We start from the raw sequence: 21,416 nt of genomic DNA, 5'->3' as shown, positions 1-21,416 counted from the left end.
CACACCAGCTCACGAGCCTGAGTGCCACCCAGTGCTGGGCAGGGCAGAGGGTGGTCCACACCCCAGGCAGGGCAGAGGGTGGTCCACACCCCAGGATGGCCTGCTCCCTTCCCCCACATCCTGAGGAAGCCTCGCCCACAGGGGACACTCTATTGTTCACTGGCCGGACACACAGTCCTTTCCTTCAAATCACTTATCCCAGTGTGGTTATATATTAAATTATGTCAACTCCACAAAGGCAGAGGCCAGCTGGTTCGCCTCCATATCTCCGTGGCACAGTGCCCGACGTGTAAATGCTTATGTTCCAGCCTCTGATCTCAGTGCTTCATGTGTATTGATTCAGGCCTCCCAATGCCCTACCTGGGAGGTAGTGTCTCCTTCTAGAAATGAGAAAACAGAGGGGCTGCAAGATTCAGTGATTTGCCCAAGATGCCACAGCTGAAGAAAAGTGGAGACACTCAAATGCAGGTGGTCTGGGCAGAGAATTGGTGCTCTTAACCTCATCCTCACTGGAGCGTCTCTCTCATCCTGAATCACATGAAGGTTGAAAGGTTGCTTACAAACTCTCCTGCCCCACAGGGACTGCAAGTGGCAGGGGACACTGGAAAGGGAACTACTCAGGGCATCGGATGGACGTGAACTCAGTCTTGACTCCCCATTTACTGCCTATATAACCTGGAGCAAGTCCTCATCTCTCAGAGCCTGTTCCCTCATTTGCTAAATGGGAATAATACTGTCTATCTCACATGGTGGTGGTGAAGAAACATTACAATGGATGTAAGAGGGCCCTGCCTGGTGCCTGGGACATAGGTCAATACCTCGGTTCCCTTCCTTAGGTCCCTGACTCTGACATCCACCCAAATCTTCCATGACACGGGTGATGGTAGAGGGGTAGCTTTGGTGGCCTGACCTGCCAAGACTGGAGTAGTTGTGTCTGGAGGGCATGTTACCCAGGGCCTTTCTTAGCCTTTGGAGGGTCAGAGTGTCCCTCATGGGCCCCAGGACAACTGCCACCCAGAGAAGAGACCTCTATGTGCCAGGGCCCCTGCCCCTGCTGCATGGAGCTCCCTGAGCTGAGCTGCTGCTGGCCAGTCAGCAGGCATTTCCTCCTCCCAGCTGTTCCCCCACTGCCCCAGTGCCCCAAGTCCCTGGCTTTAGCTCCCTAGCTCCGTCAGAGGCCGGAAGAGCTGAGGTGGTGGGGGTGACGGCAGGATTCCCACAGAGGCACTGACCTGCACGGAAGGGAGCGGAGCAGCTGGGGCGGTCCAAGCCCCTGGCGCACATCCAGGCGCCACGCTGACCTGCCAGGTGACCTTGGGCAAGGCCCCGCCCCTCTCTGGCCTTGAGTCTGCAGCTGAGTTGATAGTCCCCAGGGTCCGTCAGGGGCTGCGCCCTGTCACAGTGGCCTTCCGGAGTCAACAGCCCCAGGAAGTGATGTCAGGCTGAAGAGGTGGGGAAAGGGCAGGGAGGCCCACAGAGTAAGAGGAGATATTTTGAGAGCAGACAGGTCCCTCCACGTCACTGCTGGACAATGGTCTGGGGCCAGGAGTGGAAAATCCTGCTCTTACTTGGGCTGAAAATAGTATAAGGCAACAGGGTCTGGAATCCACCCTCAAGGAGGGTGACCTGCCCACTGAACAGCAAGGCCCTATGTCCACAAAAAGGGGCCAGGCAGTCTGACCGGGATCCAGAGATGGGGCCTGGGCCTGTCCATGGTTCCCTTAGGGTTTTCATTCCCCACCCCCACCAGTGTCGGCCACAGGATTGGATGGTGAGTAAACTCCTCCTGTCCCCTAGGTCCTGTGTCCTTAGACATCTCCAGGCACTGGTTTCACGGAAGGCTTCCTGAGGCTAGGCCATAATGTGGTCTCCATGTGCTGCGGAGGCTGAGTCCTCAGTTCTTGGGGTCTCAGAACAGCTGCTGGAGGGGTAAGTGGGCAGGTCATGAAAGGAGTGGGGACCAGGGGAACTTCGGCTCATGGGACACAGTCCCATCCCCAACTGCAGATGCACATTCAAGGGCCCGCAAAGTCATGACATATAACTCCCTGCCTCTGGGTCTGAGCAGGGCTGAGGGAGTCAGAGCTCAGCATCAACACTCCTGGTCAGTAGAGCATCTCACCTGGGTAGAGGCTCCTTATAAACTGAGATGGGGTTCAGCCTGAGCAGCAGCTGGTAGGAAACTCAGGCCTGCAAGAAAGGTTCAAGGACAGACTCTAAGAGATCATCACAAAGATAATCATAGGCATCTTGGCTATATTAACAGAAGTATAGAACCTAGAATGCGGGAGGTGAGCACTCCACACTACTACGGGCAAGTCACCTCACACTACACAATGCAGAACAATGGTCTGGGTCATGGGTCATGACAGGTCCCTGTCACACGGGGGAGCCCTGGAGCTAGACTCTAAATAGGGCAACCCTGAGGGTGCCGTTTTGACGAGGCAGAGTAGGAAGGATGGAGAAGTCACTGGAGGTAGGTGGAGGTAGGGGGGGGAAAGCAGGCAGAGTGGGCCCATCAGGGAAGGGCTTTCCCAGAGGGAGAGAGATAATCCTTATTCTCGAAGTTAAAAGTGAGGTCAGTTTTGCCCTGAAAGTGAAAGTGAAGTCGCTCAGTCGTGTCCGACTCTAGCAACCCCATGACTGTAGCCTACCAGGCTCCTCCGTCCATGGGATTTTCCAGGCAGGAGTACTGGAGTGGGTTGCCATTGCCTTCTCCTATTCCTGCCCAAAGGCTAAAGCTAGCTGGCACCTGCACTTTCATGTTCTTCTCTGATGAAGTGTTCTTCTCGGAAGTCTTGCCACTCCAGGAGGCTTTCCCTGACGCACAGTACACAGCCCCAACCATTCATGTTATCCAGTGGTGTGCTAGAGAAACTTGCACCTGCTCAAAAGAGCCAGCTGCTAAATTTTCAGGCATTTTGCAAGGAGGCTGACATCCCACTGGCAGTCTGAAGCTGGCCCTGGTAGGATTATTTGTACCATAGCTATTGGCAGTGTTTACAAATCAGGGATTCCCCCCACCCTCTCTGGACAGTCAGTTAAATGGTTTAACATTTATCAGCACTTAATGGTTATTGCCATTAAATCCTAAACTGGGGGGACCCTAAGGACAGGGACCCTCTGTGGCCAGCAAAATCAGGCAGAAAAGTCAGTTAACTTTAGAGTGGAGAATGACCTGGGTGTGTGGAGAGACTATTCCTCATATGAGACCACTCCTGAGGCAGCTGGTGGGAAGCCAGGCAGCAGCAGAGAGCAGGTTGGAGAAAGGACAGCAGCGTGCATGGCTAGAGCTTCCCAGGCCGTAACCCCATCCTCAAACTATACAACAGGGCCTGGCTCAGCAGTAACAATACCTTTAGTATCAGTCCCAGCCTCCAGATGACATCAGTTTATGTCATCATAAACTGTTTATGATGGGTTTATGACATCAGTTCCCAGACATGCATCCCTTGGACTGAGGGTACTCCTCAGAGCCAAGCCCATGATGGCACTCAGACCACTCCGACTCATCGTGGGAACCACGATGGATCATATAATTCTAACAAGTTAAGCCAGTGGGAACCACTGGCTCAGTCCTTACCCCTTACCAGGGTCCTCTGGTCAACTTGTGACCCCACCCCTCCCAGGCAGCTCAGGCCCAGGCTTGGCTGTGTGACCTTGGAAAGTCGCTTTCCTCTCTGGGCCTGTTTCTCCATTTGACTTGATTAGGCTGGAGCCCAGCCCAGGGACCCTGGAAGGCACAGCCGGGTATTTATGTGGGAGTCAGGCCAGGGCTGGCATTGTCCCTGAACTCCCTTCTTAAGATCTTACTCCCTACCCCGCACACACAAATGGTGACTAAGGGTGTGGGGACTGCCATGCTCTCTGGACTACAGAGAACAGACCGAGTCCCACTCAAATGACAGAGCACTGGGGTCACAGCTCCCTTGACCATCCTGCCTGCGTCGCTGATGGTCCATATCTGGGGAGACTGTCCCGTTTGAACAAGTCTACAGCCCCATCTCATGTAAACTTGAACAGGGGTTCAGCTTTCTACAGCCAGATGTCCTTAGTGTCAGCGCCACTACCAGCCAGCGAGGACTCTGTCCCCCTGGAGTTCTCACGGCTGGCCGAGTCTTCTGTCCTGTCGGCGTCAGTTCCGTAGGACCTGTGCAGGCCCAGCCGGTGGCGAGCCTGGGTGGGAGGGGTGGGGTCTGTGGGTGGCTTGGCATCCCGAGCAAAGCGCACGAGCCTCTGCCCAGCCAGGAAGTAGAGCACGGGGTCAAGGCAACTGTTGGCGCTGGCCAGCGGCCGGGTGACCTTGTAAGCCAAGTTGATGGCGTCGAGGGTGCGGCAGCTGAGGTCCAGCGAGCGGAAGGAGTAGTAGAGGGTGCGGGTGACGTGGAAAGGCAGAAAGCAGAGGACGAAGACAGTCAGCACAATGGCGATGGTGCGCACGGACTTGCGCTTGGCCCGTGGCAGGCCGCCGGAGGTCCCGTAGGCCGGCTTTAGCAGCCGCCGAGCCATGAGTACGTAACAGACCAGGATGACGGCGAAGGGCGCCGCGAAGAGCAGGCTCAGCATGACGGAGCTGTAGGCCACAAAGTGGCCGAAGAGCTCGGGTGCCGAGGTGTCATGGCAGATGATGCGGCTGCTTCGGGTGCTGGTGGTGACGAAGTACAGCACAGGGGCCTGGCAGGACAGCACCAGCACCCACACGGCGAACGCCACCCGGCGGGCGTAGCGGGCGCGGCCCCAGCGCAGCGAGTGCAGCGGACGCAGGACGCCCAGGCACCGGTGCACGCTGATGCACGTGAGGAACAGGATACTGCAGTAAAGGTTGGTGTAGAAGAGGAAGCGCACCAGCTTGCAGAGCACGGTGCTGAAGGGCCAGTGGTCGCCTTGGGCGTAGTAGTAGACCAGCAGGGGCAGGGAGGCGGCGTACAGCGCATCCGACACGGCCAGGTGGAACATGTACGTGGTGGAGGCGTTCCAGGTCTTGAGGCGGCACAGGAAGATGTAGAGCGCCGCGGCGTTCAGACACAGCCCGAGCACGCACACCACGCCATAGGACACGGGCAGCAGCACGTACTTGAAGCTCTCGTTGAAGCGGCACTTGTAGTCCAGCTCATCCCCATCCCACGTGCCATTGGTGGTGCCATTCCAGGTGTCCAGGCCTGTGGCCATGGCCCTGAAGGGAAGCAGGGATGGGGGTGGGGTGGGGGTGCAGAGAACAACCATCAGGGTCATGGATGGCCAGGGACCCAGCAGGGAGGCCTGACACACCCGCCTGACCCAGGCCATGAGGGACCCCAAGTGACCACAGACACCTCCGTTAGGATCTGCCCAACCACATTCAAGGCTTTTATTGCATCTGATCTGCTTCTCTCTGTGGACACAGAGGGCCCAGAACCTTGGAACCCTGGGACCTTAATGAGATCCCTGAATGTCAGGATCATATAATTCTAACAAGTTAAAACAGGGGTAGGCAAACTGAGGGACAAATCCAGCCCACCAGTCTGTTTTTGTAAATAAAGCTTTATTGGAACACAGCCATGACCATCTGTTTATGCAGCACTGAATAGTTGTGGCAAAGACCATATATTCCTCAAAGCCTAAAATACTTAGCATGTTGCCTTAAAAATTTTGTGTGTGTGTGTGTGTGTGTGTTTGAGAACTTCAGGAATAGAGTCCCAGATCTAGGATTCTGCCTAGGGCAGCTTATACCTTTCTGGAGGCATTAGGAAGTTCTTTTATTTGGCCTATCTTTCCACTCTCTGGGAGGCTCCAGCCCTGTGCCTAGTATTTTGGCATTTCAGGGAGTTTTGTAAGGGTCTCCCTCTTTAGTTATTCAGTCACCTCTCGGCAAATGTTTTTTAGGGACTCCTATATTCTGGTACTTTCTGCATCTGTAAACAGCAGTCCTGTTCCCTGGCCTCTGAGGCCACCTGATGGGGCAGTGACCTTCCTGAAGATTGCAGGCAAGTCTGGGGTGGAGATGGGAATGGGGGTAATGGGGAACTTCTGTGGGGCAAACTTAGCTTCCTCCAGGCCTGCCCTGCTTCTCTCCACACATCGCCACCACCTCGACCTTCTCCTTGTTCCCAGTGAGCATATAATGCCGCTATGGTGCCTGACCACCCAGACAGAGAGCACCTGGAGATCAGGATGTGACCTTACTCCTCTCCCCATCCCTCCAATGTGACCAAGAAGAGCTCTCTCAGACTATCCCAGTCTGGAGGGCAAAGATGTGCCCAAAGGTCTCAGAAGGCAGGCTGGAAGTCATAGCAGAACTCCCTGATTATGGGGCTGTGCAAGTGGCTCCCTAGTGAGTGCAGAAGGGCTTGTGCCCTGTGTGTGGGTGTGTCTGGGAGGACACAGAAGGCAGATGATGTGTGAGTCCTCCTCACGCTGAGAATCTGGGGCTGTATAATCCCTCCTATTTTGGAACCCCAGGATCCTGAGAGGCTGGGACTCAGAGATTCTGTGGGGCCAATGACATCCATTCCCTTAGACACTGAGATTTCTGCCCAGCCAGGCCTCCCAGAAGCAGCTCAGGGCCCATGAAGTTGAGATCAGGGCGGCTGAGGGACAATTGGCTTTTCAGCTTCCTTCTTTCCCCATAACCCTCCCTCCTCTATCTTCCCTGCCTGCTACTGTCAGCAAAGATGCGACTAGGAGGCAGGGAGCCTGCCCTCATGACCTTGCTCCCACAGACACAGGTTCCTCCCCAAGGGGCCAGGGGAGATACAGGATGAGAAGGTACGTATGCGATCAGGGGCCATTGGCAGGGCCAAATGGCTAGGACCCCTCTTGACTCAGGAACCATCATTAAAGCATTTCCTCCATCCTACCCAGCTCCTTGCAGCCGTGTCAACTCCACCCTTGCTGCTGGAGCCCCTGTATCGGTCTCCCTGTCTCCAGCCTCAGTCCCCTCCATCCAGAGGGATCTTTGGAAAAGAGAAAGTCATCCCCCTGCTGGAAAGCTGCTGTGGCTCCTGTCTGATCTCAGGAGAAAACCCAGCTCCTCAGGCTGGTACCAGCGGTTTGTATAAACCAGCTTCTGTCACCATCCGCATCCCCCGTGACCTGCCGTTTCCTGAATGCACCTAACACGTTTCCCCTCTCAGCCATGCTTCACGTTACTCTTTCAGACTGGAATCCCTGCATGCCCCGTGTCTCCATCTGTTGAAATGACAACTCTTTATCCTAATCTAGTGATTAGGAAGAAGCTGGCCTCTGGACCCAGGCTGCCTTTGTCCCCTCATCTGTGAAATGAGGTGATCAACAGAAGCTACATTACAGGCCTTCAATTTGTTTAAAACCTCTGGAGCCGCGCTTGGCACACGGTGGGCACACTATGTTATGGGCTTTGAGGCTCAGTTCAGCCGTGGCTTCTCCTGACCTCTTTGGGAAGCCCTCTTAGGCCATGAGCAGAGGAGCAACAGAAGGTCCTGGAGGCTGTGGAGCAGGTGAGTGTGGTGGGCCAAGGGAGTGGCACCAGGCCCATGCTGGGGCCAGGCCCGGGAACCTCATGAGGGGAGAGGTCTGAGAGCTGTTTGGGAGGGAGTCTGGATGGAGAAGGGGCCAGGACGCCTCAGGCTCAGGGGTCAGGAGGAGAGGGAACTCAGTGTCAGACACAGTAAGTGTGGGGTGCCCCAAAGGGGTGTCATGGGCTGTGGAGAAGGGTGAAGGCTGGGATCACCAGTTCTGAAGCACTGAGGGGTAAGCAGAGGTTGCTGGCTCACAGGAACTGCAGAAGGAGCATGGAGGCCCAGGTGCGAGACTGAGGATCTATGGAGGGGCCACACTCCCCTTGGGGACACTGGCTTGGGGTGTCTAGCTCTGCCACAGAGCCCTAGGTGACATTAGGAATTTCCTGCTCTCCTGAGGGTCAGACCTCTCAGGTGCTGAATCCCCTGGCCTGGTAGCACTGTGGTGCCAACACTTCCCTCATTAGGTGCTGTGACCACTGGGCATGCTCAGGGCACCCCCCACCCCAGCTCCACCTCCACACTGCTGCTCTGCTCCTGCCCCGTGCTGAGGGCTGGCAGGTCTCTCCTCAGAGCGAGGGTCAGGGCCTTCATCTTCCCTTCATGTCACCATCTCATAGCTGGTCACAGAGTTCCTTGGTAATTATTCACGGTGGAGTCTCTGACACTGATGCAGAGGTGGAAACTTCTGTAAGTCTCTCATGAACCAAGGGAGCTGCCCTTTCCACCTGTTTTAAGACATCCTGGCCTCCACCCTCCCAAGGCAGCTAGGAACTCTATCACTGCAGCCCCTGTCCAGACTGACCCCGCCTGCCCTTTCCCTCCACAGGCCAGCCCACCAGCTTGTGAGTACAACTTCCTTCCCCACCCCTCTGACCGGCTCCTGCTTACAAAGCCAGCCAAGTCCCCAGTCCTCTCCCTTGGCCCTTCCTACTGCCTCTCCTGACCCCTGATACCCTTGGGGCCTCACTCCCAGCTGCCTGGGACCAGCTCCCACCTAACTTTGTCCAGCACCACTCAGCTACCCCTCTGTGCCCAGTTCTGGCTGGCCCTGCCCTCGAGAGCTCTGAGTGTGGTGGGAGCTGTGAGCCATGTGAGTGCCCTGACAGGCTTCTCTGCCTTTGTGTGTGTCACTGTTCTTTCTGTCTGGAAAGCCTTTCCTGACCCACTCACATGGCACTCCACCCATCCCTCAAGACTTCTCAAATCTCATCTTATCTCCAAGGCTCTTTCCCTGCATCACTAACCCCTCAGGGCATTCCATACATCCTGCTGGGGATTTGTGTCTCCACCCTCTATCCCAAGACATTCCAGGAACTCCTATCTGATTCTTTTCTCTGGCCCTGTCCTCCAGCTAAAGGCCTGATTCAAAGCAGGCATGAATGAGAGAATGAATGAATGAGTGAGTAAAGCAAGAACAAGAGGCTATGGGAGCCCAGAGGAGGCTAAGCTTTATCATATTGGTCTCCTTTCAGCGGACAATGACACTGAGGTCCCTTCAGCGGACAATGACACTGAAGGATTTCTCAGCTGCTGACCCTAGGTGGCCAGGGGTCACACCAACTCTCCAGGGGCCCAGTCCACCTGAGGCCTGTTCCTGCCCCAGGCAGACCCCTGGACTGGGTCTTTTTCAAGAACCCTGCCCTTCTCTGGACAGATCAGGGAAGAGCCAGAGGGAAGAAACTGGACCCAGGCATTCTGAAGATGGGTCAGCTGTCTGATCCACATTCCTCTATCTGACACCTCTCTGGCTCAGGAGCTCCTGATCTCCTGAGTCTGGACTGCCACCCTCTTCACTTTGTAGGGACCAAGTCTGGGTTGAGCAGCTTCCCCTCCAGCATCCTCACCGCATTCCTCAGCAGATACTGCCATAGAAGTTAGGCTACTTGTTTAAGGTCACAGTGCCAGGTATTGGAAAAACTGGATTTGATACCCAGGGCTGTCGGGCTCTGAAGCCTGAATTCATCACAGCTTGGGATGAGGTAGCAGGGCATGGGTCCCCTTGATTTACCCCCAGGTCAGTGTATACACATGCACGAGCCTGCCTGCCCCAGCCTCCCAACTTCCCAGCCAGCAGACCCCACCCTCTCGAGCCCATACCTGACCAGCCCCTGCTCTTGCTGTCAGGATGCTCAGCTCCAGCTCAGGTTCCTCACTCATGAATGCACAGGCCTGGACCGAGCTGCAGGGAGCTCTGTGGGAAACAGGAAAAACAGGTCCTCCAGCCTGGGACCTCGCCCAGCTTCCAGCATTTCTCAGGGCAGGCAATGCTGTGGGCTCCAGAGACAGGGAGGTGGGGACAGCTGGGGCTCTGGGTCACAGGAAGTCAGCTAGGATGAGCCTTCCCCAGGCTGCCTCCTCTGCGCCAGCCCTGGTCTGAAAGAGGCAGAAAGTGACCAGGAGTGCTTGTTCCGGTAGGCAGGAGTGTCCTCTGCCCACTCTTGCCCCTAACTATTCCCTTTTAGCTCACATGTTGTACAGGTGTTCCCAGGCAACCCCTTTCACTGGAGGATGGCTCTGCCAGGGAGGGTCTCCCCCATATCCTAGAGAGCTGAGCTGAGCTTCCAGTGCCCCCTCCCTCAGTCCCTGTCTGTGCTTCAGCCCCACAACAGGAAACACTCAATACCCTGGCTTCCCAGTATGCACTCAATGGTACTGTGGCCAACACAGTTCACCTCAAGCTGGGTCTCTATCTGGAATACCCTTCCTCCGTCATCCCACTGCTAATCATTCCTCCAGAGGTGTGGTAAACACACATGGGCACACACAGGCAGTCATATTCAGACATACACACACAGAGTGTTAGAGAGCCAGGGCCTGGACAGCCTTTAGAAATCACCTCTGCCAAACTCCCATTTGACAGAGGAGGAAACTAGGGCCCAAGGGCTCACAATGAGCCAGAGACAGAGCCAGGACCAGCACCCAGGTCAAGATTCTGGCCCTGGTTGTGTGTCTTGCCTGGGACTCCTCCCACAGAGCAGGCACGGTGCTTCGGTGAGGGGATGGTGACTGGTGGAGGAATGCCTCTGTGTGGGCAGGCCCTAGTGTCCACCAGAACCTCAGACCCATCTCAGAGAAAGAGAACATTCCTCTTTCTCCCAGGTTCACTTCCCTGCAATGCGGGACCAGGGTCTCAGACAGCTGAAGCCAGGCCCCCAAGCTGGAAGCCCATGCAAGTGTGGGGAAAGTGGAGAAGGCAGAGATGGGGGAACCACGGGAATAGGGCAAGGGGAGGGGACACCGGGAAAGGCCTTGGACCACGATTTTCCCAGTGCACCTTGCCCAGGAGTCTCAGGCTGACACGGGCCAGCCGGCTGGTAGTCGGGAGTCTAGTGACAAGGTGAAAGAGTTCTTCACCTAGGGTCTCACCCAGGCTTCTCCTAAGGAGATGCCTTCACTGAAAAGACTAAGGTAGAACATCTTGCTTTCTCTGGACAGGTGGGAGATCCTAGTTCTGCTATGGGACTCTTTCCTAGTTCCCAGCTGTGGGACTCAGACAAGCCTCAGGTCTGCAATTTAACTCCCATGGGATCATTCTGGCCTTGTTGGTCATTTATTTATTTTTGGTTGTGTTGGGTCTTTGTTGCTGCATGCAGGCTTTCTCTAGTTGCAGCGAGTGGGGCTACTCTTTGTTGCACTGCACAGGCTTCTCATTGCAGCGGCTCCTTTGGTTGCGGAACACGGGCTCTTCAGTAGTGGCAGCACACAGGCTCAATAGTTGTGGCACACAAACTTAGTTGCCCCAAAGCACGTGGAATCTTTCAGAACCAGAGATCGGACTTGTGTCCCTTGCATCGGGAGGCAGATTCTTAACTACTGGACCACCAGGGAAGTCCCCCTCTCCTGCTCTTTGGCTTGGTTGTGTCTTTTGACTTGACACCCACCAAGAGTCAAACTCAGTTTGGGGGTAAAATGACCACTACCTCCTAGATCCTCTCTTCCAGGAAGCTCCCACAGTTTTTGGTGTGAGGGAATTAGTTCTGATTAGTTCTCCACCAGAGGGAACACGTCTTACTGGCAAGGCCAAGATCTACTCTTCCTGGTAGTTCCCCACTGTGAAGCAGCCATGATGTTACTGTACTCACTGTACTCATGTTTGTTAAAAACAAACAAACAACAAAAAGGCAAACCAACAAGGCCCGAAAGGGTAGCCCAAGATCTTACCCAAGGTCACCGATAAGCCAGGGGCAGAGCAAGCCTGGCATGCAGACTCACTACCTGCCCCCTGGACCTGGCTCTGACTCTCCTCCTCACCCAACCTGGCTCTTCCTCACCCTGTCTTTCTCTCTGTGGCCCCAGGCTAGTGAGCCCAAAGCCAGGAAGAGTGGCTGGGGCAGTTCCCAAACTGGTTACAGATTTTTCAGGGTGGCTGGACAGCATTCCAGCTTCTCCACTCGGGTGGCTCTGGAATGTATTGCCTGCTTGCCACCCACCTGGCTGGCCCTGTCCAGTCCAGCAGGGGAAAGTGACCTGTCATCATTCTGGAAACTCCTGCCTTTGCAGGAGGTGAGGTGCTGTGAAGGGAAACATAGGCCCAGGACCCGAACCACTGAGGGGCAGCAGAGTGCACTGGGCAGGGGGGAGATCCCAGTTCTTCCATTCCCAGCCGTGGGACCCGGACAAGCCTCAGCTCCACAGCCTAACTCTCAATTTCCTTGCAATCTAAGAATAGTACCTGCCTTGTAAGTTTGTCAAGATAACTAAAGGAGATGATTTAGATTTTGTGAAATAATTAAAAGAGTTATGATTTTAGCAGGTGAAGAAGGTGGGCAGGATGCAGGTATTCCAAGAAGATAATAGGGGCAGGAAATGCGTGGTATGACGGGGAAGCCTGGTGGGCTGCCGTCTATGGGGTCGCACAGAGTCGGACACGACTGAAGCTATTTAGCAGCAGTAGCAGCAGCATGGGCAGAGTAGCAAGGTGACAGCCAGACTGACCACAGATCAAGGTTCTCACACTGAAGGCCATCCTCAGAAGGGAGAGCAACTTAGGCACCCCCAGCAAGACTTAGACCCCACCACACCCCTTCACTCACTCACCCTTTACAGAGGCTGCCGTATCTGCACCTCTGTCTGTGTGGGGCGCTTGGGGACTCTGAGGTAGGTTAGACCCTTCCATGATCTTGAGCTCACTGTCAAGGTTGAAGGTGGAGGAGAGAGGACAGGGGAAGATCCAGAAATAGTCAATGACATCTTAGGGTGATCAGGGCTGAAGGAGACATGAGGGCCCCTAATGGAAAGGGGGTGTGGTCAGGGAAGGCTTCCTGGAGGAGAGGACACCTGTTTTGGAAGATAGGTAGGAAATTAGGTGGGTGGAGAGAGAAGAGGAGCAAAGAGCAAAAACTGGGGCAGGTGATCCATAGTATTTTGGGAAACTGTCAGTTATCCCTATGGCTTGGGGCAGAGGGATGGTAAAGAGAGGGCAAGGCTGAGTTGGAGGACCATGAGGAGCTTTGGAGTCATCCTCTGCTGCTGTTGCTGCTAAGTCGCTTCAGTCGTGTCCGACTCTGTGCGATGCCATAGACGGCAGCCCACCAGGCCCCGCCGTCCCTGGGATTCTTTAGGCAAGAACACTGGAGTGGGTTGCCATTGTCTCCTCCAATGCATGAAAGTGAAAAGTGAAAGTGAAGTCGCTCAGTCGTGTCCGACTCTCAGCGAACCCATGGACTGCAGCCTACCAGGCTCCTCCGTCCATGGGATTTTCCAGGCAAGAGTACTGGAGTGGGGTGCCATTGCCTTCTCCCGAGTCATCCTCTACCCTCTCCCAAATGTCCTCCCTGGGGCTGAAGGCCCGTAGGTGCCCAGCTTTGCCTGGTATGCTTTCTGCATCACAAACACTGGGGCTGGTCTGGGGAAATAGCTGAGGGGTAACCTCAGATGTTATCAGCAGGTGCTATTGCAGTGTGATGCCTCTCAGCCTCCTCTGGAGGCCCTGGGTCTCTGGAGCCCCTTCTGGAGTCTCTCTCCCTCTTGGGAGTCCTCAGGATCCTGACTGTGGGGGCCACCCACTGGCATTGAGCTCAGAACATCTGAGTGTGTGGGTCTCAGAGGTCAGCCAAGCTGGTTCTCCTGCCTTACAGATCAGGAAACTGAGACTACTTCCTTAAGTGGAAGGGCCTTATCCAGGTCTGGTGTTCGAATTATTTTCAGTGCGGGGTTAAGTTCCCCCCAAACAACCTCCAGGGCAAGACTCTAAACCAGCTGGCCCACCTCTGACACAATCCAGCCCAGTACTGAGTTACAGAAGTATGCTGCTGACCTGAATCAGCTCAGAACCATAATGCTCTGGACTCCACCCTGATCCATCACACCCGAAGGCCTCCAGCCACCCTTAAGAAGCAAGAACCCTGGGTTCAGGTTCCAATTTGGAACATCCATGCTGTGCAGCCTTGGTCAAGTCAGTTCCCCTCTCTGAGTCTCAGGTTCTTCATTGATCAAACAGGGAGAATTACTGACACATAAGAGCTCTCAGGAACCCTCTGCTCAAGAACCAACTATAGCTCTCCATGGAGCAAGACCTTCTTTTTCTATTATAACACCTACTTTCTTCTGGTCATTCACTTCCCCAACACTCACTGGCACCTTCTCTGTGTCCAGCCTGTGCTGGGTGATGTGGACAGAAAAAAAAAGCAGGCCCAGCCTGGCCTACTCCTACAACTGACCTCTAGGATGAATACAGAGGTGAGGAAGGCTCCCATAGTCAACCTCCCCACATCAGGGCCCAACAGCTGGGAGAGGCCAGGCCTGAGGACACAAAAGTAGCTTAAGCAGAACATGAGGGTCAAAAGGTGCACCAGGGATTTCCTTAGTGGTCCAGTGGCTAAGACCCCGTGCTCCCAATGCAGGGGGCCCAGGTTCGATCCCTGGTCAGGGAACTTATCCTTGGCCTTCCCTAGTAGCTCAGACGGTAAAGCATCTGCCTGCAATGCAGGAGACCTGGGTTCAATCCCCAGGTTGGGAAGATCCCCTGGAGAAGGAAATGGCAATCCACTCCAGTATTCTTGCCTGGAGAATCCCGTGGACAGAGGGACCTGGCATGTCACTGTTCATGGGGTTGCAAAGAGTTGGACATGACTGAGAGACAAAACATGCACACACACAGGGAACTAGGGCCAGCACGACACAACTGAAGATCCTGTATGCCTCAATTAAGGTATGGAGCAGCCAAATAAAATTAAAAAAATAAACTTTAAAAATGGTGCACCACACAGACTCACAGAAGGAAGTTTGGGAAGAGGAAAGATTTCACCAGGAGCAGGGCCACCTCCTGTCACCCAAATCAGCAAGGTTTCTCCAGCCCTGTGGACAGCCTGAACAGATACTATCTTAGCAGCAGCTGGGTCATCAGGCCACAGGCAAGAAATAAAGACATATTTTCCGGAAGGAACTCAAACTTCCCTTAGCCCAAAAAGTAGAGGACCTGGCCTCACCCAGATAGGGACTCTGTCTTGAATGGGGAAGAAAAAGCTAGGGCAGGTGGGCAGGAATCCCTGCTGTCACCTTGGCTTTGTGAACTTGGGCAAGGTATTCTCTGAGCCTCTATTTCCTCATCTTCAAAATGGGGGTAATAATTTCTCTTTCACAGGGTTAAAATGAAAGCCGCTCAGTCATGCCCAACTCTTTGCAACCCCATGGAATTCTCCAGGCCAGAATACTGGAATGGGTAGCTTTTCCCTTCTCCAGGGGATCTTCCCAACCCAGGGATCGAACCCAGGTCTCCTGCATTGTGGCCAGATTCTTTACCAGCTGAACCACAAGGGAAGCCCAAGAATAGGGGAGTGAGTAGCCTATCCCTTCTCCAGAGGATCTTCCCAACCCAGGAATTGAACCGAGGTTCTCCTGCATAGCAGGCAGATTCTTTACCAACTGAATTATCATGGAACCCAGTATATTTCACAGGGTTGGTGGAAGATAAATTAGGGACTTTTATAAAATGTTACTGGTAAGCTGTCTCTGCAAAGAGGGCACAGGGAGAGGAAAGCAGTCAATAGTTTAAATTCCAATAATCAGCACCATCCCTCACTATTGAGTTCATGTTCTAGTATTGTCACAATGCATTTAGGTCTATGAATATCACACATCTTGCCTGAGCATTGCACTTTACACAGGAGAGAAAGCCCAGAGATAAACCCACACACCTATGGTCACCTAATCTATGACAAAGGAGGCAAGAATATACAATGGAGAAAAGACAGTTTCTTCAGTAAGTGGTACTATGAAATCTGGACAGCTACATGAAAAAGAATGAAATTAGAACATTCCCAAACACACAAAATAATTCAGAAAATGGATTAAAGAATTAAATGTAATGCAGAACACTCTGAAATAAATTACAGCAAGATCTTTTTTGACCGACCTCCTAAAGTAATGAAAATGAAAACAAAAATAAACAAATGGGACCTAATTAAACTTAAAAGCTTTTGCACAGCAAAGGAAACCATAAACAAGACAACATACAGAATGGGAGAAAATATTTGCAAATGAAGGAACTGACAAGGGATCAATCTCCAAAATATACAAGCAGCTCATGTAGCTTAATGTTAAAAAATCCAAACAACCCAATCAAAATATGGGTGGAAGAACTAAACAGACATTAGAAAACTGCGAATCAAAACTACAATAAGGTATCACCTCACACCTGTCAGAATGACCATCATTTAAAAAAATCTATAAACAATAAATACTGAAGAGGGTGGGGGGAAAAGGGAATTCTGTTGCACTGTTGATGGGAATGTAAATTAATACAGCCGGTATGGGAAACAGTATGGAGGTTCTTTAAAAATCTAAAAATAGAACTACCATATGACCCAGAATTCCCATTACTGGGCATATACTCAAAGAAAATCATAGTTCAAAAAGACACACACACCCCAATGCTCATTGCTATATACAAATTGAGGCTAGGACATGGAAACAACCTAATGTCCATCAATAGATGAATGGATGAAGAAGATATGGTACATATATACAATGGAATATTACTCAGCCATAAAAAGGAACAAAGTAGTGTCACTTGCATAGACAGACAGACCTAGAGGCTGTCATACAGAATAAAATAAGTCAGAAAAAGAAAAATATATACTGTCTATTAATGCTGTTCTGACCACGCCCTGCACACAAACCTTCCATGGCTCCCTATTTGCCTTCGGGATGAAATCCAAGTTTTCATCTTGTACACCCTGAGTCCTGTAGTGCCCCAGGACACACTGTAGGACAATCTGTGCCACCCATTCTGATGGCCTGACTGGTTTCCCCTTCTTTATAATGATGTGGAGCTCCACTGTAGACAAGCTTTCCCTGGGGAAGCTGGGGACAGGGGACAGGGCACAGGGCTGAGGGGCTGCTGCTGCTCTCCCAGTTCAGCTCAGTGCTGTGCAGGATCCTGGCAACACAAAAAGGAGTGAGATCCAGTTCCTGCCCTCCAAGGGTTCTGAGACCTTGGGAATGAGAAGCAGGAGACAGAGACCTTAACAGTTCAAGGTACAATTAGGGCTCTAAGACTGCAAGGGCCCAGAAGAGGCTCCAATCCAACCTGGCTAAATAAGGATGGCTTACCAGAGGAGGGGGCGTCTGAGCTGGGTAGTTCTCCAACTGAGGAAGATGAGTAGAAGGGCATTTCAGGCAGTGAGCATAGACTATGGAATGGTCCACAGGCAAGAAAGTGACTAGCATTTGCAGCAGATTACATGCATTTAGGAGGATGGAAAGTCAGGCAGGAGAGGTGGCTGGAGAGGGTGGCAAGGACCAGCTCTGAGAGAGGCCTTGAGTCCCAGGCCAAGGGGCTCAGATGTGATCCAGTGGAAGTTCTCTGAAAGTTTAGCCAAAGGAGCAAAATGACTGGGATTTGAATTTCAGGAAGTTATCCCCCAGGATCTGATCTTCCTAACCTCAAAGAGTGAGCCTGCCCAAGAGGACACTGGTGTTGAGCATGACCCACACGACAGCTCCTTGATAGTCCTTAAGTTCCACATCACTATTATTCCCCTTTTACAGATGAGGCTCAGAAAAGGGACATGCCTTGCTCAGGGTCACACGGTGTACAAGGCATGATGGAGGGAAGGTCTCTGGGTCTCCAGAGAGCTTTTAGGGGGCCCTGTCTGCTCAAAGACTCTCTTTCCCAATCATTTCCACCAATAGACAGCTGAGACTTTATCTGGGCCCCACCCTGGCCCTCAAAAACTCCCATTATTCCAGCCAGATCCAAAACAAAGTGGGCACTTCAGGCTGTGAGCCCAGGGACACTGAGGGTGCGTACTGGAAGAACAGCTGCCATCAGCCCCAGAAACCCCAAACTGGCATTTCTGGTCCGCAGCAGGGCCTGGCCCTTGGGTCTGGCTCCTGGGGGACCCTAAGCCTGACACTGGGAGCCCTCCTTAGGGAGGTGAGAGAGGGCACTGCCTTTCTCCAGGCTGACCCTTCCTACAGCAGCCCGCCAGATTAAAAGTCCCCAGACAGAGGCTTAACTGTCCTTCCAGGCCACTGCTCCGCGCGCCACCCACCCCCCGGCCCCAGCCCCGCCCCAGTCTTGCCCAGGCGAGGCTGCCACCCAGGGTGCCCCTGGAGAGAGGGGGCTCGGGACCTCCAGGGTTGGCCTGTCTCTGGCTTTAGGTCCCACGATGCGGGGGCGCCCGTACCGGAGCACAAACACAAACAAGTTCCACAGGTTCAGCTACCCGACTCCGCAGGGGCGCACGCTCTCACGCAGGGACATACACACTTTCCCGAATACGCGCACTCACCCGGGGTATCCGTCCACATTCCCCGCGATCGAACTCCAGTGGAGCCCGAGCTTGACCACGGACCCGCCGGAGCTCTCACAGGGGTTTGGAACCGTGCCTTCTCTCGGCCAGCCGCGCGCGCGCCGCTCTGCCTGCCCGGCGCCGGCCGAGTCGCCACCCCGCGTGCACACGGGCCAGCCCGCCCGCGGCCCTCTCTCCGCCTGCTGGTCCTGCCGGCGGCCCGCCCTCACCTCGCAGGGCGCTCGTCCTCACGCTGTGCCCCGACCTGGCTCCCCCGTGCTCGCGCCACCGCGGGGACACACGTGCCCAAGAGCCTCACCCGCCCCGCCCAGCTCCCCACCCCTCCGGGTCAGGCCGGGGGCGGGCCGGACTCCGGACAGACCCAGGCACTGCCGCTGCCACCTCCTGCCGGGGACAGACACTCCGCTACCCGATCGGGAACACTGCAGGGCCATAGGGTGCTGCCCCGGCAGGGACGGGCGGCGACTGCCCTACCGCCTGGGGACCGAGGCTCCCTGGCCTTCCTCACTCGGGTGATGAAAGGCTTTCAGAAACTTTGCTAAAGTTTTGCAAAGTTCAGTGTCTCTGTGACCGCTGTCACTGCCGACCGCGAGAGCTTCCAGAGAACCTGTTCAGGGACCTTCCACAGAGCACTGGCCTCCCATTGCCCGCGGGGAGGAAATCTGGGCGCTCAGGGTCCTGACCCTCTGGCAAGGAGAGTGAAGGGAGCCTCTACTGCTCTCTCTGTGCTTAATCTCAGCCAGAAAGAGTCAATGGAAATTCCTTAAGAACAGGTTTTTTTTTTGGTCTGTCATCTTGAGCTACTTCCCTTGAGCGCCTTTTCAGACTACTCCGGCCACACACATTACTCTCTTCTCTGCCCTCAACCCCATTCGGATGGCTCCTGTAGCCAGGGACCCTAGTCTGTCCCTTTCCCGAACTGTGAGCTCCAGAAGACCAAGGACCAGTCTGTCTGATGTCTTTCTCCTGGTCCCAGAGGCCCCAGGAGTTGCTCAATACTTGTTAGAATGCTTGAATGAATGAATGAAAATGACCATCACCCCCTTCTCATTCTGGTCTAGGCTTGGAGAGTGCAGGTTCTGACTCAGCTTCAGCACTGACTCTGGGAGACCTTGATCCAATTCCAGCCCTTTGGGGGCCTCCTTTTCTGTGAAACAGAGGCGATCACAGTCACCATTCCACCAGTCAGTGTTGTTTTCTGTGGGCCTCCGGACAGTCAGTGTCTGGACCAGTGCACAGAAGGTCTGTTTCTGCGGCCGAGGAGCTTGCCCAGGGCCCTAGGACCTTGGGTCCTGCTAGGTCCCACATCAGCTGACTGGGCATTGCTGTAGTCTTGCCAGGAGTGGGAACAGGGTGGACACACAGCTCTGTGTGGCTGGGCCGCCTCGGCAGTGCCCCAGGGACCTTCACCCAGGAGACACAAAGGCTTCTTGTCCAGCCTCCTCCATCTATTGTCCAAGTGGATCCATGCAGCTTCTAAGGGGCTAGGAATCCCTGGGGCCCCTACTTGAGGAGTCCAGGCCTTGGGGGTCTCATTGTGGGGAAAGCCCCCTGGACACTGGAGACCTCAGCCAACCCTCTTCTCGCCTCTCCCATCAGATGACTACTGTAAATGCTATTTTGGCCCAGAGAAAAATTCCTTTGGTATCAGTATGAGGACCCAGGGCTCTGCCTCAGGTTCCAGCTTACTGGAGGGTGGCCAGCCCAGGGCTCTGCTCCTGCTCTGGTTCAACTTGCTCACTTTACAGCAGAAAAACCTGCATCCCTGAGACCCACGGTGTCTAAGCTACCACAACAGGTAACTTGGGCCTGAGGCACAGACAAAAGGGATTTGCCCTCGAACCCCACAACCAGCTCAGGTCGCCTTCTTGCCTCACGTCCTTTGAAGCTTCTCTGAGCCTCAGTTTCCCTTCTGCAAAGTGGCAGTAATGATTCCTTTCTCAGTGGCTTATCTGAGGTTCTTGTTTCAGGGTTTTGCCCATCATCCCCAGTGGCCTAGGTGTGAGGGGTTAGGACACCCTTCTGTTGAGGGGCTGGAAGTCAAGGTCTCCTGATACCTTCCCCTGACTTTCTCCTCACTGGGCTTTGGAGATCATCAAGTCCACCAGGTTCCAAATCCCCTAGCTAAGTCTTCTCTATTTACAGCCTAAGGAGCCGCCATCCCTCTTCAACCTGAGCTCCTTTGCTTTTATCTTTGTATTTACTTACATTTCCTTGCAAGAGTTTGATGAACCATTGATCCGACCAGGAACTGAGGCCCCGTGAGTTCCATAGCAAACCCCACCCAAGTCCCCATTATGAATAAGTAAAGAAAGAGCATGGAGGGAGGTTTCCTGTAACCACACAGCCAAGGCAGGCTGATGGAGAAGGCCCAGACACGTCATGGTCCCCATGAGGAGAGGGCACCAGGAGAGGAGGCAGGGAGCAGGGTTCCATTAGCAGCAGCAGGTTAGGATGGGGAGGGCAACCCCAGCAGCACTTCTCCCCAGGCATTGGGAGGCTTCCTGCATCTCCAGCTCTGAGGAGGCGTTTGGCTCTCTCAAGCCTTCTCATCTTCCCTCTCTGACTGCTCTCGTCTCCCCTGAGGAAGCCAGCTCTGAGAATCTGTGCTGGGGCTGGAGCCCCTGCCCTGGCTCAGGCCTTGTCGTTCAGCTGGGACATGACACCTCCAAGCCCTCCTTCACAGGTTAGGGTGGTGACTCCGTTACCCCTCCTAGCCTTGCCTGCCTCCACCCTCCAGTGTCCCCACCACCCTCATGAAAAGCCTGGCTCTATAGCCTGCCAGGCCAGGGCCTTCCTCCCCCTACCTCACCTCCTGCCTCTGCTCCAGCCATGCTGCTGCACTGGGCCATCTCCCACCTCCTGCCTGGCACTTGCTGCTCCCTCTGCCTGCAATGCCCCTTGATGCTTCTCCACCCTTGGCCCTTTCTCCTGACTCCCCACCATCACTCCTCTAAGTCCCAGCCCAGGCGCCCCACCAGGTCCCTCTGTCACACCACTCATCACAATCTGATTACTGTCGATATCTATCTCCCCCTCTTATGGGGATCTATTTGAGGGCAGGGCTAGAGATCATCTTATTCACAGTTAAATGTCCAGCACCTACCACTGTCCCTGTCACCCAGACAACCTCCATGAATATTTGTTATGTGAGTGAATAAGAACTCTACCGATCACATTC

The 21,416-nt window shown here is 54.1% G+C and overlaps 2 protein-coding genes across 10 annotated transcripts in view; both read right to left on the bottom strand.

Annotated features, from left to right (window-relative positions):
* Positions 1 to 18,346, bottom strand: part of P2RY6 (pyrimidinergic receptor P2Y6) — an 80,408-nt gene extending 62,062 nt beyond the window's left edge. Inside the window, exon 1 of the mRNA XM_086340685.1 lies at positions 18,215 to 18,346. The gene's annotated coding sequence lies outside the window, so the exon portion shown is untranslated. The remainder of the gene's footprint in view (positions 1 to 18,214) is intronic.
* On the bottom strand, positions 190 to 18,496 carry P2RY2 (purinergic receptor P2Y2). Of its 9 annotated transcripts, none has more exons than XM_086340674.1 (4): positions 18,215 to 18,496; positions 12,516 to 12,755; positions 9,576 to 9,851; positions 190 to 5,173 (listed from the first exon to the last, which is right to left on the bottom strand). In XM_086340674.1, the coding sequence occupies exon 4, from the start codon at positions 5,167 to 5,169 to the stop codon at positions 4,036 to 4,038; it is 1,134 nt and encodes a 377-aa protein (XP_086196800.1). In that variant the 5' UTR covers positions 5,170 to 5,173; positions 9,576 to 9,851; positions 12,516 to 12,755; positions 18,215 to 18,496; the 3' UTR covers positions 190 to 4,035. The 9 variants fall into 9 exon arrangements, with proteins under 9 accessions (XP_086196800.1, XP_086196803.1, XP_086196801.1 ...); XM_086340677.1 differs by having other exon boundaries at positions 9,576 to 9,669; XM_086340675.1 differs by having other exon boundaries at positions 12,516 to 12,607.
* Between the last annotated feature and the right edge of the window lie 2,920 nt (positions 18,497 to 21,416).

Source organism: Bos grunniens, chromosome 15 (genome assembly GCF_055505025.1).
Source record: "Bos grunniens cultivar Pamir isolate PY7600 chromosome 15, Bosgru_T2T1.0, whole genome shotgun sequence".
Taxonomy (NCBI): domain Eukaryota; kingdom Metazoa; phylum Chordata; class Mammalia; order Artiodactyla; family Bovidae; genus Bos; species Bos grunniens.
This window is presented reverse-complemented; position numbering and strand designations above follow the sequence as displayed.

Coding starts and splice junctions, on each gene's coding strand:
- P2RY2 (XM_086340674.1), bottom strand. CDS start 5,169: ATGGCCACAGGCCTGGACACCTGGAATGGCACCACCAATGGCACGTGG.